Source organism: Dryobates pubescens, chromosome 17 (assembly GCF_014839835.1).
Source record: "Dryobates pubescens isolate bDryPub1 chromosome 17, bDryPub1.pri, whole genome shotgun sequence".
Taxonomy (NCBI): domain Eukaryota; kingdom Metazoa; phylum Chordata; class Aves; order Piciformes; family Picidae; genus Dryobates; species Dryobates pubescens.
Window position 1 is genome coordinate 19,204,374 of NC_071628.1, and position 12,762 is coordinate 19,217,135.

The 12,762-nt window shown below is 39.9% G+C and overlaps 1 protein-coding gene across 2 annotated transcripts in view; it reads left to right on the top strand.

The window, feature by feature from the left end:
- The window catches only part of USP3 (ubiquitin specific peptidase 3), a 41,054-nt gene that overhangs the window by 14,442 nt on the left and 13,850 nt on the right, over positions 1-12,762 (top strand). For both annotated transcript variants that reach the window (XM_009910972.2, XM_054168751.1), the window contains 4 exons: positions 1,162-1,222; positions 3,588-3,719; positions 10,286-10,369; positions 11,911-11,992. In XM_009910972.2, coding sequence (XP_009909274.1) covers positions 1,162-1,222; positions 3,588-3,719; positions 10,286-10,369; positions 11,911-11,992 — 359 coding nt within the window. The remainder of the gene's footprint in view (positions 1-1,161; positions 1,223-3,587; positions 3,720-10,285; positions 10,370-11,910; positions 11,993-12,762) is intronic.

The following is a 12,762-nucleotide window of genomic DNA, read 5'->3' on the forward strand; positions in this document are numbered from 1 at the left end:
AGAATTGCACTTAGCATTTCACTTTTTTTGTATCAGTTGGGTATTTGAAAGTGTAATCCTTTTTCTGTAAAGTCTGTGGTAACTGTCATTAACAATTTTACTTCATTCAAATCTAAGTGCTGTATATCAGAGCATGGAATTTCTCTCAAAATTTTAGGGTTCAATATCGATTTAGTTGTAGTTCCAAAATTGCTGCTGTTTATCAAGATGCATATACCTGTTCCTTGACTAATGGAATTTTAGCTTTCCTTGCTGGTTTTACTGTGTCCTGCCTGCATCAGTTATTTATGGAGTTTTTGTTTCTCATCTGAATTTGCAGGTTTTTGCTGCTGGGCTAGAGTAGGAGGTTGGAATCTCTTGTTTCTATGGTTCTACGCTGGAACAGTGTTTCATCATTTTCTATTATCTGCTTTTTTTCCCCTTTAAGGCCTTTAGCTTAAAAACATTCATGTGTGTTTAATTTAAATTTTATGGACTTAGATGAAAAACTTGAATAACATCTTCTGATTAATTGAATGGATTGCAAAGCACTGTGTTATGTTTTAACCTTTCAGCTTCTTGGGTGTAACTGAAAGGGCAAAGTCTATGGATAAGGCCTTTACCAGCACTGCAGCATAGGAATATGTATTGTATGAATGGGGTATATTATGCATTGCACAGTATTTTATTCAGATTGTCAGTTTTACTTGCCATATCTTCTTTAAAATGCTATTTTGATAACAAGTTCTATGAAGCAGAAGTGAAGTGTGGTGTCTCTTTTTATGCCTTGTGTTTGGTGGACTGCATTATTAAAAGCCAGAAGAAAGGTTTTTTTAACTTTACCAGTGGTTTTGCTACTTGTGCTTCTGATATTTCTGTGTTGTGTTTCAAAATCAAGCAGAGCTCATGTGGATGCAGTACAAACAAAACAAAAATTAGTTCTTTCATGGGAAGTAATAGGTAAAAGTGTAGCCTGCAACTAAAACCCAAGCCAGAAGGCGGCTAACATGCTTTAGTGTCAAAATCCCTTCAGTCTGTTACTTTACTCCCTGATATTTTATATAACTGTGCTGCTAAGGTGGAGTCAGCAGAGCTGTTGCTGGCACTCTGGATGTGTTACACAACTTAATCTCAGAGCCAATTAATTTGCCCTTTTTTTTTTCTCTTTTACATCTTTTATAGTGTGTCGGTCAAATAAAAGTCCATGGGTCTGTCTGACGTGCTCAAGTGTACACTGTGGACGGTGAGTATGAAGTGTTAGTGTACAAATCTTTTAATCAGACCTTTGTCTTTTTCCTTTCTTGCTTGACTAAGAGGCAGTTCATTTGAAATTTTCCTGAATCCATTGTAATTCCCTGAAGTAAACTTCTTACGTTCTCAGTTAATGTTGTATGTTTATGCTAAACACACTTCTTTGCTACCTTATGAGAGTCCAGAGATTATATTATTTTTTTTCCCTCCCTCCCCCCCCAAAAAAGAGAACTGTATAGTGGATGTGATTGCTTGGCTCAAAAAGTGCCTGGAGATGAGCTAATTCAGTGGATTATTGCAACATTCCATCATCTAAAAGATCATTTCTATTCTAATAAGATGAAACCAATAATAATTCTTGGAAACCCACAAATCCAAAACCAAATTAAGTTGCTGGCACAACCTATTTCAAGAAAAACAGCAACCATCCATCTTAGAAAGAGAATACCCTTAAATGTACTGTAGTGTAGTTCTGGAACAAAGTAATTGCCATAACATAAAAGGACTAGCTGTGATCAGAATTCCTTCAGAGTATGTCTGGATTTTGTTTGTATTTGTTGATGTATACCGGAAGAATTTGCAGAGGTGTGATAACAGTGCTGTTATTTCTGTGTCAGGATAATGGTAGAAAACTTGGTAGAAAACATATTTGATATGTACATGTTGAAGAGAATGTAGTAGCATCTGTGCTGGTGTGCTTTTATTCTGGAAAAGCATCATTAAATTTAGGGTCTTTGTTTTAAAGCGGTTTCCATAAACTCCAGCTTTTGTTCCTTTGATCTGGATAGCAGTTAAGTGGCACAGTTTCAATAATGTCTCTTACTCAGAGCTTTCAGCACAAGAGCCTTTAAAAAAAAGTTATTTTAGAAATTGATGCTAGGAGAGGGGGAACTACTTCATGTTATGGGATTGTGTGAAATAAATAGTTTGAAATATTTCACTTGTTCCTGGTTTAAAAAAAAAAATACTATTACTGGCCACTTAGGACCTTTCATGTGTGCAATTAGTATACATTGAGTCTGTTATTTATACAGTTTGTTTTGACTTTCCAAACTGCTCCTATCCTTAGAATGGAGAATAATGGAAGGAGAAGAATGCAATATACTTTGTAACAGGAGCAGTTTTGTTCATGAAAGTGCACAACGTATTCTTCTGTTCAGATAATGTTTGAGATCAAAGGGCAAGAAATAGAGCTCTTAAGACCTTCACTTTGAAGTACATCCTGCAGGTTAGAGCATTTGGACCACAACTGACTGTGTCAGAGCAGCAGAGCATTTCTGGTGAGAGCATAGCTTTATAAACCTGTCATTTGCACTGTTGGGCAGAAAACTGACTCCTGCAAGTACAAGAGTCTCCCTTGGGTTATGGTATAATTGCTGCAGGATTCTGCCAGCAGCAAAGCCACTAATATTATGGCTTGAGTGCCCTGGCCAGCACAGCTGCCTTATCAGAACTGGATACACCTGCACAGGAGAGCAAGGGTGGAATACAAAGCCCTTCATGTGGAGCATGTGCAGAGCTCCTGGGTAGCATTACTGTGGAGCATGTGCAGAGCTCCTGGGTAGCATTACTGAGTTCAACAAGCAACAGATGGGGAGGAGGGAATTCACCTGAGGTCTGGCCCTTGCCCTTGTAAGTGTTAATGATTTTCAGTTGATACTTACAGCTCTTACGTTTGTAGTGACACTTCTTTTTTCTTTCTTCTTTTTTTTTAAAATTAAGGATGCCTGCTTCTCTAGATCTCAAAATTTGAGTGTGAAAAATGCTCGTTGTGTCAGCCAAAGAACCTGTAGGGTTTTTAGAATCCTTTTTTGGTTATATGGATCCCAAGCCTTAGCCTTTCAAATTCATCAGCGTTAAAAAGTGTAGAATGCTCCAGTATTAAATTGTGCTGCAGAATGGAAAAGCTTGAAACAGACATGCTTTTATGTGGGGGTCAGCACACTGAAAGTGATCACAAACCTGGCGAGTGCTGGGTGGAGAAGAAAAATAGAGCTTTAAGAAACATATGGGAAAGCAGTATGGAGAGCTAACCACATCACAGATATGGAAGAAGAGAGCTAATAATTTTCTCAGCTGTGAAGGTACATCAATCTGTTAAGGGCTCAGATACTGGGGTTTGGTACAGGGATGCCAGTTTGTGGTCACTGTGAAGGAGATAGATTAATTCAGACAATGTGGAAAGGGGTAAAGAGTTAGAAAATATAACCAATGTTTCCACACAGGTGAGCTGCCTATTTTAATGCTGGTATAAATTTTGGATGCTTATTAGTCTGCCCTTTTTTTCTTGTTTTCAATGAATTTTGGTTAAGTAACTCTTTAAAAGTATGAGACAGTTTTGTTTTGTTTTGTTTTAGATACGTGAATGGCCATGCAAAAAAGCATTATGAAGATGCACAGATTCCTATGACCAATCATAAGAAAACAGAAAAACAAGAAAAAGTTCAGCATACTGTGTGTATGGATTGCAGTAGTTACAGTACATACTGGTAAGGATTTAAACCTGTAATTTTACAGCTTTTTATGTATTAGAATGTGAAAGCTTTAGACTCCTGTGAAGCATTGTATTACACACAGTTTTGAACACTTCCTCTCTTGATTTTCAGACCTAACTGCTTAAAAACAGTTACGAAATAACCCTCTGCTTCTGCATGTGTGCTGTAGCACTCCTGTGTTTCACAAAATCACAGAATCACCAAGGTTGGAAGAGATCTCAAAGATCATCGAGTCCAACCTGTCACCACAGACCCTGTGATGAAACCATGGCACCAAGTGCCACATCCAATCCCCTTCTGAACACCTACAGGGACGGTGACTCCACCACCTCCCTGGGTAGCACATTCCAATGGCGAATGACACTCTCAGTGAAGAATTTTCTCCTCACCTCGAGCCTAAACTTCCCCTGGTGCAGCTTGAGACTGTGTCCTCTTGTTCTGGTACTGGTTGCTAGAGAGAAGAGACCAACCTCTTCCTGGCTACAGCCACCCTTCAGGTAGTTGTAGAGAGCAATAAGGTCTCCCCTGAGCCTCCTCTTCTCCAGGCTAACCAATCCCAGCTCCCTCAGCCTCTCCTCATAGGGCTTGTGCTCATGGCCTCTCCCCAGCCTTGTTGCCCTTCTCTGGACACGTTCCAGTGTCTCAATGTCCAATGAGGGCCCCAGAACAGGACACAGTACTCAAGTGCAGAGTATAGGGGCACAATGACTTCCCTGCTCCTGCTGGCCACACTATTCTTGGTGCAGGCTTATGCGGTTTGAAGTTGCTTCTGTTTGCTTTGGGATATATTGAGAACCTAACCCTTTAACTGAAAACTGCTGTTTGGTTGCAGTTACTCCTTCCATCAAATCGATGCATCTTTCATGTGTCCTTTATTTGTCAGAATATCAGAAGTTAGCATAATACACTATAGTTTGTGCCCAGGAGGTGGGAACTTGAGGTGTGTACCTGTGCGTTTTGTTTGGGTTTTTTTCCAATGTTAATTTTTTTTTCATTCTGGAAAAAAAGCTTTTTTCTTTTGGAGATTTGTTGAAACCTGTATGTGTTTGGGAAAGTGATGGATCATGTTGGGATGCAGCATCACTCTGGCAAGATTAAGTATCAGGTCACAGAAGTGATTCATGTAACAGAAGAATGCTCTAGGCTGATCTATTCTGTTAGTTTCTTAGCATGAGATATCACTCTTCAGGGACACTTAATAGGTGCAGTGGTAATGTCGGGTTCCCTATCTTTCTTGTTCATCAGAGAGCAAAGTCTGGAAGCCTATTGAAGGCAAGGATTTTGTGAGTTTGACATCTTCCATCTTCTTTGCTCCTAGACAAAACTGCTTTTCCCCATTTAGTGGTAGCCTCATGGTCATTACCTCTGCGGTGTGGCACTGCGTGTTTGAGTATTGCATATCTTGGGGAAATCCACATTATGATCTTGTAAAATTACTGAGTTGTAGCTCTACTGATGGGTATTTTGTCCAAATACTTGGGGTGTACTTCTTCAGGGAATAACTGTTTGCTGAAGTTTAGGTATCCAGTTTAAGGAGGGATACTTCTATTACAAGTGTTTTTATCCCCTGCAAGTCAAAGCACAGTCCAGTGGTCTCACCTGAAGAGCAACTCAAAATTTACTCAGGAATGGTGTATGCAGCTGTACAGATGTTAAGCACAGAAGAAAGGTTTGAGTAGCTTTGTGATGTATGAGGATTTTGCTTCTGTCTATTTAAATTACCAACAATTTTATCTGCTCCTATATGAAAACACAACATTTTTCCAAGTGATACATATGCACAAGTTACCGGCAGTGGAAGAGTGTGGGAAGCAAATGCCACTTAATGCTGTTATCAGCTCAGTTCTGTGTTGTGGCTTTTTGTTTGAAGTATCATTTTGTAGTCAGTCTGAAGATAATAACATGGAGGAATTTTACCAAGGCATTTGAAGTCTTGATTATATCTCCATTTACTGTGACAATTAATGTGCCCAATTTGCTGAGGCTTGATGAGTTACCCTAGCAAGTCAGAGCACCCTGCTGACCTTATCCCAAAGCCAGTATGGGCATTGCAAAATGGCAGCAGCCAAACTGAGGACTGAAACAGACTGCTTGTGAGGTGCAGGTAGGCACATACTCAGAAGGCTCACTGGTGTTTCACAGCAAGTTTGTGGTAAGACAGATGAGAAGCAGTTCAGCAGGTGATGTCTTCTGCTTTAGTCATGGTAGGACTTAAGTTGTCTATGGATAACGGCAACTAAATGCAGTGAACTGCCTTGGGAAGTTCCTGTTGCATATAACTCACTAGCAAAATCTAATTCTCCTTCACTAAAGCGAAGCTGAATGTGTTCTGCCCTTTCATATCAGACTGCTGTGGGATCTGCTGTCAAATAGTGCTTGCCAGTTAAAGCAAGTAATTGGGTGAATTTGAGTCATGGTTTGCAAGTGTGGAGAGTGAATTTTGAAATGGTATCTGCAAGCTTCTTTAGCGTAGACATGAATCTAACAGAACTGTATTTATGCAATGATGTTTTTTTAAAGTGAACTTTTATTTAAAGAGTAATATTTTATGCTAGTCCTGTGGCCAAACTCAATAATTTGAAAGTCAAGGCTTAAGTGAATTGTGCTTCTACTGTAACAATAATGGATATTTTTATGCAGTCCTGGTTTTTTATTTGCAGTTCTTTTTACTGTGCAGAGTCGAGTAGAATACTTTTGTTCCATTTGTATCCTATGAATCCCACTTCACTGTGTTCCTTAGCATGTGAATGGGCCTGTGTGGGCTCTTTTCAAACAGAAGGGATTTAATCCTTTCCTTATGCCATGTCATAAACTTTTATGCAGTCATGAAAGCACATCTCAGGGTTTGCCTTAGCTACTCGTGTCAGTCCAAGGGGAAGAAATACTATGTGACTGTTTTCAGCATGCATGGGTTATTGAATTTGGTTTCTAGTCCACATGCTGTCTTGCTGTAAACCAGAACCAGATCAAACAGTCTCCTGTAATTGCATTCCAGTGTGGAAATCTAGGTATGCATGTTTTCCTTTATGCGATCACAAGCTTTCAACATAGCTTTGAAAGGCAAATGTTCCACTTCTGGTGGGAAGGTGGTTAGGTTTTTATTTTTTTTAATCTGAGATGAGGTGGGTTTTTTTATTTATGAGTTCAGTAATATTTTGGTAAATATATGCTTGAGAGATCGAGTATTGAGCAACTGGGGCTTTTCTTTCCAGAGAGTTTTGATCTTACTTTTGTGTCCTCCTCTTCACCGGTACAGTTCACAGTGGAAAAGTTGAGAGAATGTTTATCTTTTTGTTTACTGTGAGTGGACAACTCCTTTCTCGATTCTTTGGTCACTTTTGAGACAGGAGACGCAATACTAGATCTTCAGACTGATCTAGGTTTCAGACCTTAAGGACTGAAAAAACCAGACTCCTGAATTCCACTTCTTGGAGGTAATCAGCCTTTTGGGTAGTTGCAAAGTACTAAGCACAGAGTTCACAAGAAGGACAGATTTTTTTTTTTTTAATTATTTTTTTTTCCCCTCAAGCTATTGTAGGATACTTTAACCTGCTGTGTTAGAGGTGGGCTTTCTGTGCATGAGAAGAAAATTGATAGGTGTAAGAAGCCTGCTTTCAGAAATCCATTCCCTGAAAGAGGGCTTGTGTAAAGTTGTTAGAATAGAACTAACCAGGTTGGAAAAGACCTTCGAGATCATCAAGTCCAACCTATCACCCAACACCATCTAATCAACTAAACCATGGCACCAAGTGCCCCATCCAGTCTCTGCCTAAACACCTCATTTACCTAATTTATCCAAAATAGATTGGTAATGGTTCTGTTATGGCTAGTAATAGTGCTGAATCCTCACTGTTGCAAGGGAGGGTTAAAAAAAAAAGTCCTTTAAAAAGAGAGCTAGAAGAAGTTAGTCTTGGGTGTATGTTAAAATTGTGTTTCTACTATTGCAGGGGTTCTGACCTTGAATGCTGGGTATTTGGTTTTGTTCCTTCATCTTAGGGAGAGGGCTAGCTTACAATTGTAGGTAAAGATGTAACTGATATGTGACATCAGACTGAAAATAAGGTTAACACAATCTTTAGGGCATGGGAGCAAGTACTGAACCGTCTTTCAGCAACAAGTTGTCCTAGAGGCTTGCAATGAGCTTGCGGCTGCTTTCGTTCTCGGTTTATAAATGTTAATAGCTGCACAACTAGAGTAGCACAGCAGTTGTCCTAGTACTTCTGGGGGTGTGGACACAATTGTGTTAAGGAGGAGTTGGACTGCTCTATATTTATCTCAGCAAAGCTGGCCTGGGTAGTTTGCTCTGATGGTTGTCCTTGAGGTGTGGTGTCCCATGAGAGTGGCAAATGCAGGAACACTACATTAGGTAATTAGGCGTGTGCCAAGGATGAGTAGGACTACTTAAAACGTGGATGAGAACTAAGCACATTTACAGACTTCTTCCCCCTCCCAAACAAATAAGGTGTGTGGCAATCTTTAAAACAAAAGAAAACAAGAAAAAGTATATTACTGGTAATAGAAATCTTAATGATTTCTGTATGTCATGTAAGTACACCTAACAGCTCTGTTCGGTGCTTGGTAATCTTTTCTTTCTGGAGGTAACAACCATCAGAGATCCTTGGACAGATCAGTCTTACAGACCCCTTTCAGTGGCAAGGGCCTTTACTTTCTCAGCTCTGTAGTCGCCTCTGCAGTTCAGTGTTTGAAGGCAACTGAGCTGCTAGTCTTAACTCAAAGTTTGATGCAGAGGTAGGCAAGAGACAATGCTGGACATTGCAGTTGTGCCTGAAGTCCATAGCTTAACTAACTTACAAAGCATAGATCTGTTCCAGCAGAGGAGTGACCTGAGATGAAGAGGATGTATTTTACATTTGAATCAGTCCTGTGCCAGTGGAAAAGAAGAGAAATAGCCATGGTGTTCTCATACATATCCAAAGTAATCTGGTTTTCTTCATAAGGGAGTGTTCAGTTGCCTGCCAGAATTTGAAGCTACAATTTGATGCTTCACGTAAGCACAGGGCTGACAAACATGGCTCAGAGCTGAGCTACGATTGTGGGATGTCAGGGAAGTGGTGACAAGTCTCTGCTCCCTTTTCCTCAGTGCTCTCCAAAGAGGAGGTGCAGGTGGTGTCTTACTTTCCTGTTTCTCATGCCAGAATATAGGCTATCTCATTCTTGAGCTAGCCCCTGACTAACCCTGCAAAAGTACTGCGGGGTGTTCTGCAGCTCCTGTGCACAGGTTGTGCTGCTCCACTGACTGCCTCCTTTGACAGAGACTTGAGGAGGCTGCACAGAATGCTGGGTTTGCTGCTGTGCAGGTGTGGATTCTGCAGCGTTTGCTGACTGCAGCATTTCTGTTTCTGGCTTTTAAGGGGTTTACTTCTCCCCTTTTTACTACCCCACCACTGCATACAAGTGTTGTCTTTCTATGGCAAACAGACGAAAAGGCATGTATTAGAGGGTTCACATTACTCTGGGACCTCTCTTCACTCTTTCTGTGAGGGCAGGAATGCAAGGGATTTGAAATCTAGACAAAAGCAGAAGTTAGTGGCATCTTGCAACAGTATCCTCCTTGTGACAGTTTTCTTTGCTATTTTTTAATGTCACCATAGATGTGAACTGTGGTTTTAGTTACACTCAGGAAATAATGAAATAAGATGTGGGATTTTTTTTCAGCATTCCCTGAAAGATCCTTCTCCCTCCTCTTCAGATATGATCTATAACTGCTGCCTTTGTGCACTATAATGAGGTATTACAAGTCCACAGTTTAAATATTAAATTATAATGAAGGCCTTTGCTCCTTGAGAAATGTGAGATCTGTGTATTACACTATAGGACTGTAGACTGGTGAAACCCTTCTTTCTGCCGAGAGGCCATTTTGATTTGGCTTCATGTTACATTAGCTTGGAAGCAGGGGGGGATCAGCTTCCCTTTTTTGTCTCAGTTACTTTTGCACAGTTACCCTGAAAAAGCTCACAATACTAGCTTAAGTTTGTGAGGGTTTCTGTATATATAAAAACTGTATGAGTGATTTGAGTGGTATTTGTTGTTAAAGCACCAGGTGTGAGTTGCCAGACTTACATGGCTTTGCACAAATCATATAATGTCTTTTTTCCATCGTAGAAGCTTCTCCATGTTTGTCTGATCAGCACCTCAGGTTTTAATGATAGCTTTCCAGTATTAAAATAGCTTGATCTGTGCTATACATTAATAAAACCTTTGTATTCTGTTTCCCTGATGTCAGCTGATCTTCTCTGATCTCCTATGGATTGTCTATTAATGCTGCTTTTGATTAGAATGGATGTTTGGTTTTTGCTTGAACTATTTCCGCACTGGGACAAACATCACGCTTCTATTTTCCAATAAAGAACTGAGGTAGAAGAAAAATCATAGTGCCTGTACCTCCCCTTGCTATAGGAAACCAAGCTCAGTATGTACGTGATGTGTTTCCCTCAATCTTCCACTGAACCACTTCAGTGCTTCCTGCACCCAGGCTGGCATGACAGTTGGAGTACTTCATTGGAATCCTTTACACATTCTGATAAATGTTTCTCTTGCAGTTATCGCTGTGATGATTTTGTAGTCAATGATACCAAGCTAGGCCTCGTACAGAAGGTCAGAGAGCACCTACAGAACTTGGAAAAGTAAGTGATTTGCTTACATCCAGACTGCTTTGAAAGTGGACGTACAATAGTGCATCATTTAAGTGGTATTTCTATTTTATGTGCATATTTAATGTATTGATCCTTCTGTCTCTCTGATCCTGATATCCTTTTCATCACTGAGAAGCAGAGATGGAGAATGAATGGATTTGGATTTGTCCTATGATTTGACACTTCTGCAGTGTAGAAGCACCATGTGGTGAATACAGGAATTTTTGGTAGAGATTTAACTTTCTTGCTACCTAGTCTGTCTTTTTCCCTATAAACGTGAGAGAATTTCCACATGGAATCATAGTTCTGTCAAAACCAGAGTAAGATTTTGGAGCAGAGACGTTTAAGTGAATGCAGATTAAGTAGTCCTCACATTAATTGCATCATTTCATTTCCAAACAGAAAGATTAAGAAGGGTAATGAACTTGGAATTGTACAGAAGAGACACATTTTGCCTCTGCCTTTATCTGGCACTGTTCCACTGAAAAGGAGATACTGCAATCTTCGTGATGCAGACGCTGTGGCTGGTGCTAGATAGCAAGGAGTCTTCTGAGCTTGCTTGGAAGACTTGCGTAATACTGAGTAGCTAAGTTCGTGTGCATGCAGGGCTTCCAAAGACATCTGAATACCCCAGAGTTCAAAGGGAGACTCCTGCTAAGAAACTGCTGTGATTTTGGGGAGGTCTGGATTCTCCCTATTTGTGTCACGTACTCTGTGGGTAATATTAGCATTTTCATTATTCTCTATTGTCTTTGATGAGCTTCTTGAGTGAAGATGTTTAAGTGTAATGAGAAGTGCACATTAGTACTTTGGAAATGTCCAGGAGAAAGTCTTTGGAAGGTCAGTGATACCCTGGAGGCTTCTGTTGCCTGTAATGACAGGTGTTGGGTGTTAATTGAAAAAAAAAGGGAAAAACCTCACACTAAATCTAAAACACATTACTGGTTTGCTATAAGGTTATGGAGTGTAGCCATCAATTGGTAGAATTGAGGGTCCAGAAATTTCCAGTGATGTGAAAAAGAATAATTGATTTTTCTTGTTGCTTTGTCTTAGTATTACAGAAATGTTCCAGCCTCACATATTTTTACTGAAGTAAGAGAAGTCAGCTATAATACCAAAGTGCTAGTACTAGAGATATTTTTGAGTTTTGGTTACTTTACTTTGTCCTGATGCTTTTTGAAGCTGTTTTATCAAAGGCTTGGGTGATTCTGCTGACAGAAGTATTTCTGGAAAATTCCATATTAAGTGGTCTGTTGATGAAGAGAAAAGATCAACATTGTAGATGAAAAGTTGCATGGTAGTAAGGCACACACTACAGCGTGCAATTAACTCAGACATGAGTGGTGAAAATAGGATGTGGTCTGTGCTCTGAGGGAGATGCAAGCTATTTTGAGACCTTGAAAAGTGTACGTTGCAATAAGGAAGGTCTTTGCTGTCCTAATGGCAGATGTAATTACCACATGAAATAATTACCTGTTGTCCATTTCACACAGTAGTTTTTGTAATAAGTAACCTCTTTTACTTTCCAACAGTTCAGCCTTTAGATCAGACAGACATAGGAAAAGAAAACTATTGGAAAATTCATCTCTGAACAGCAAGTTATTAAAAGTAAATGTAAGTACTACAGATCTGGTACAGTGAGTTTAAGGGGTTTTCTAAACCTGTTGAGGGTTATAATTGGCCTAGACTTGAAATACAGAGAATCAGTTACTCAAATTCTGCGTGGTGCTTCTCATCTCCTGAGCACACACCTGGAAGAGTCTCTTCTCACAAAACAATGTTTGCTATTTCTCCACATTTCTATTGACTTAGACTTTGAGCTTCCCTGTGCTTAAGAAGGGTTTCATGTCAAGATGGAACTTCAGGGCCATTTGGACTTGATGGAACTGGCAAAACTGGAAGGAGCTAGTAGCTATTGGGATTAAAAAAGGGGCAGGCATTAAGACTTTTCTTTCGGAGCAGACAAAGGGGTTTTGTCTTTTCTTTGGGTGGTTGTTTTGCTTTGGGTTTTTTCACAGTGCAGAAGGCAAAGAAGCAGGTGTGCTTTCTTTATCTAGGTGGGTAATAGAGTAATTATTAGGAAAAAGTAAACAATTTAAACATTTCTTTAAAAAGCTTACTAAACCCTGCTTTTCAAAGGAACTGAGGAGTATTCAGAAAGCTTTTCTTACTCTAATTTCTCATCTTCCTTCTATTTTAACTTCACATCTACAGAATAGCACCTGGGAGAGGACAGTCCAGCCCTTGCTAGATAGCTGAAGGGCTGCATAGTTTCTTCCAGGCAAAGAATGCCCCAATCCAACTGGTTTTGCTTTCCACAGTTGTTTGGTTGAGGGAGTTCATAGTTTTCATAATTTCTCCCAGGTTTTAGGGAGGGAGAGGGA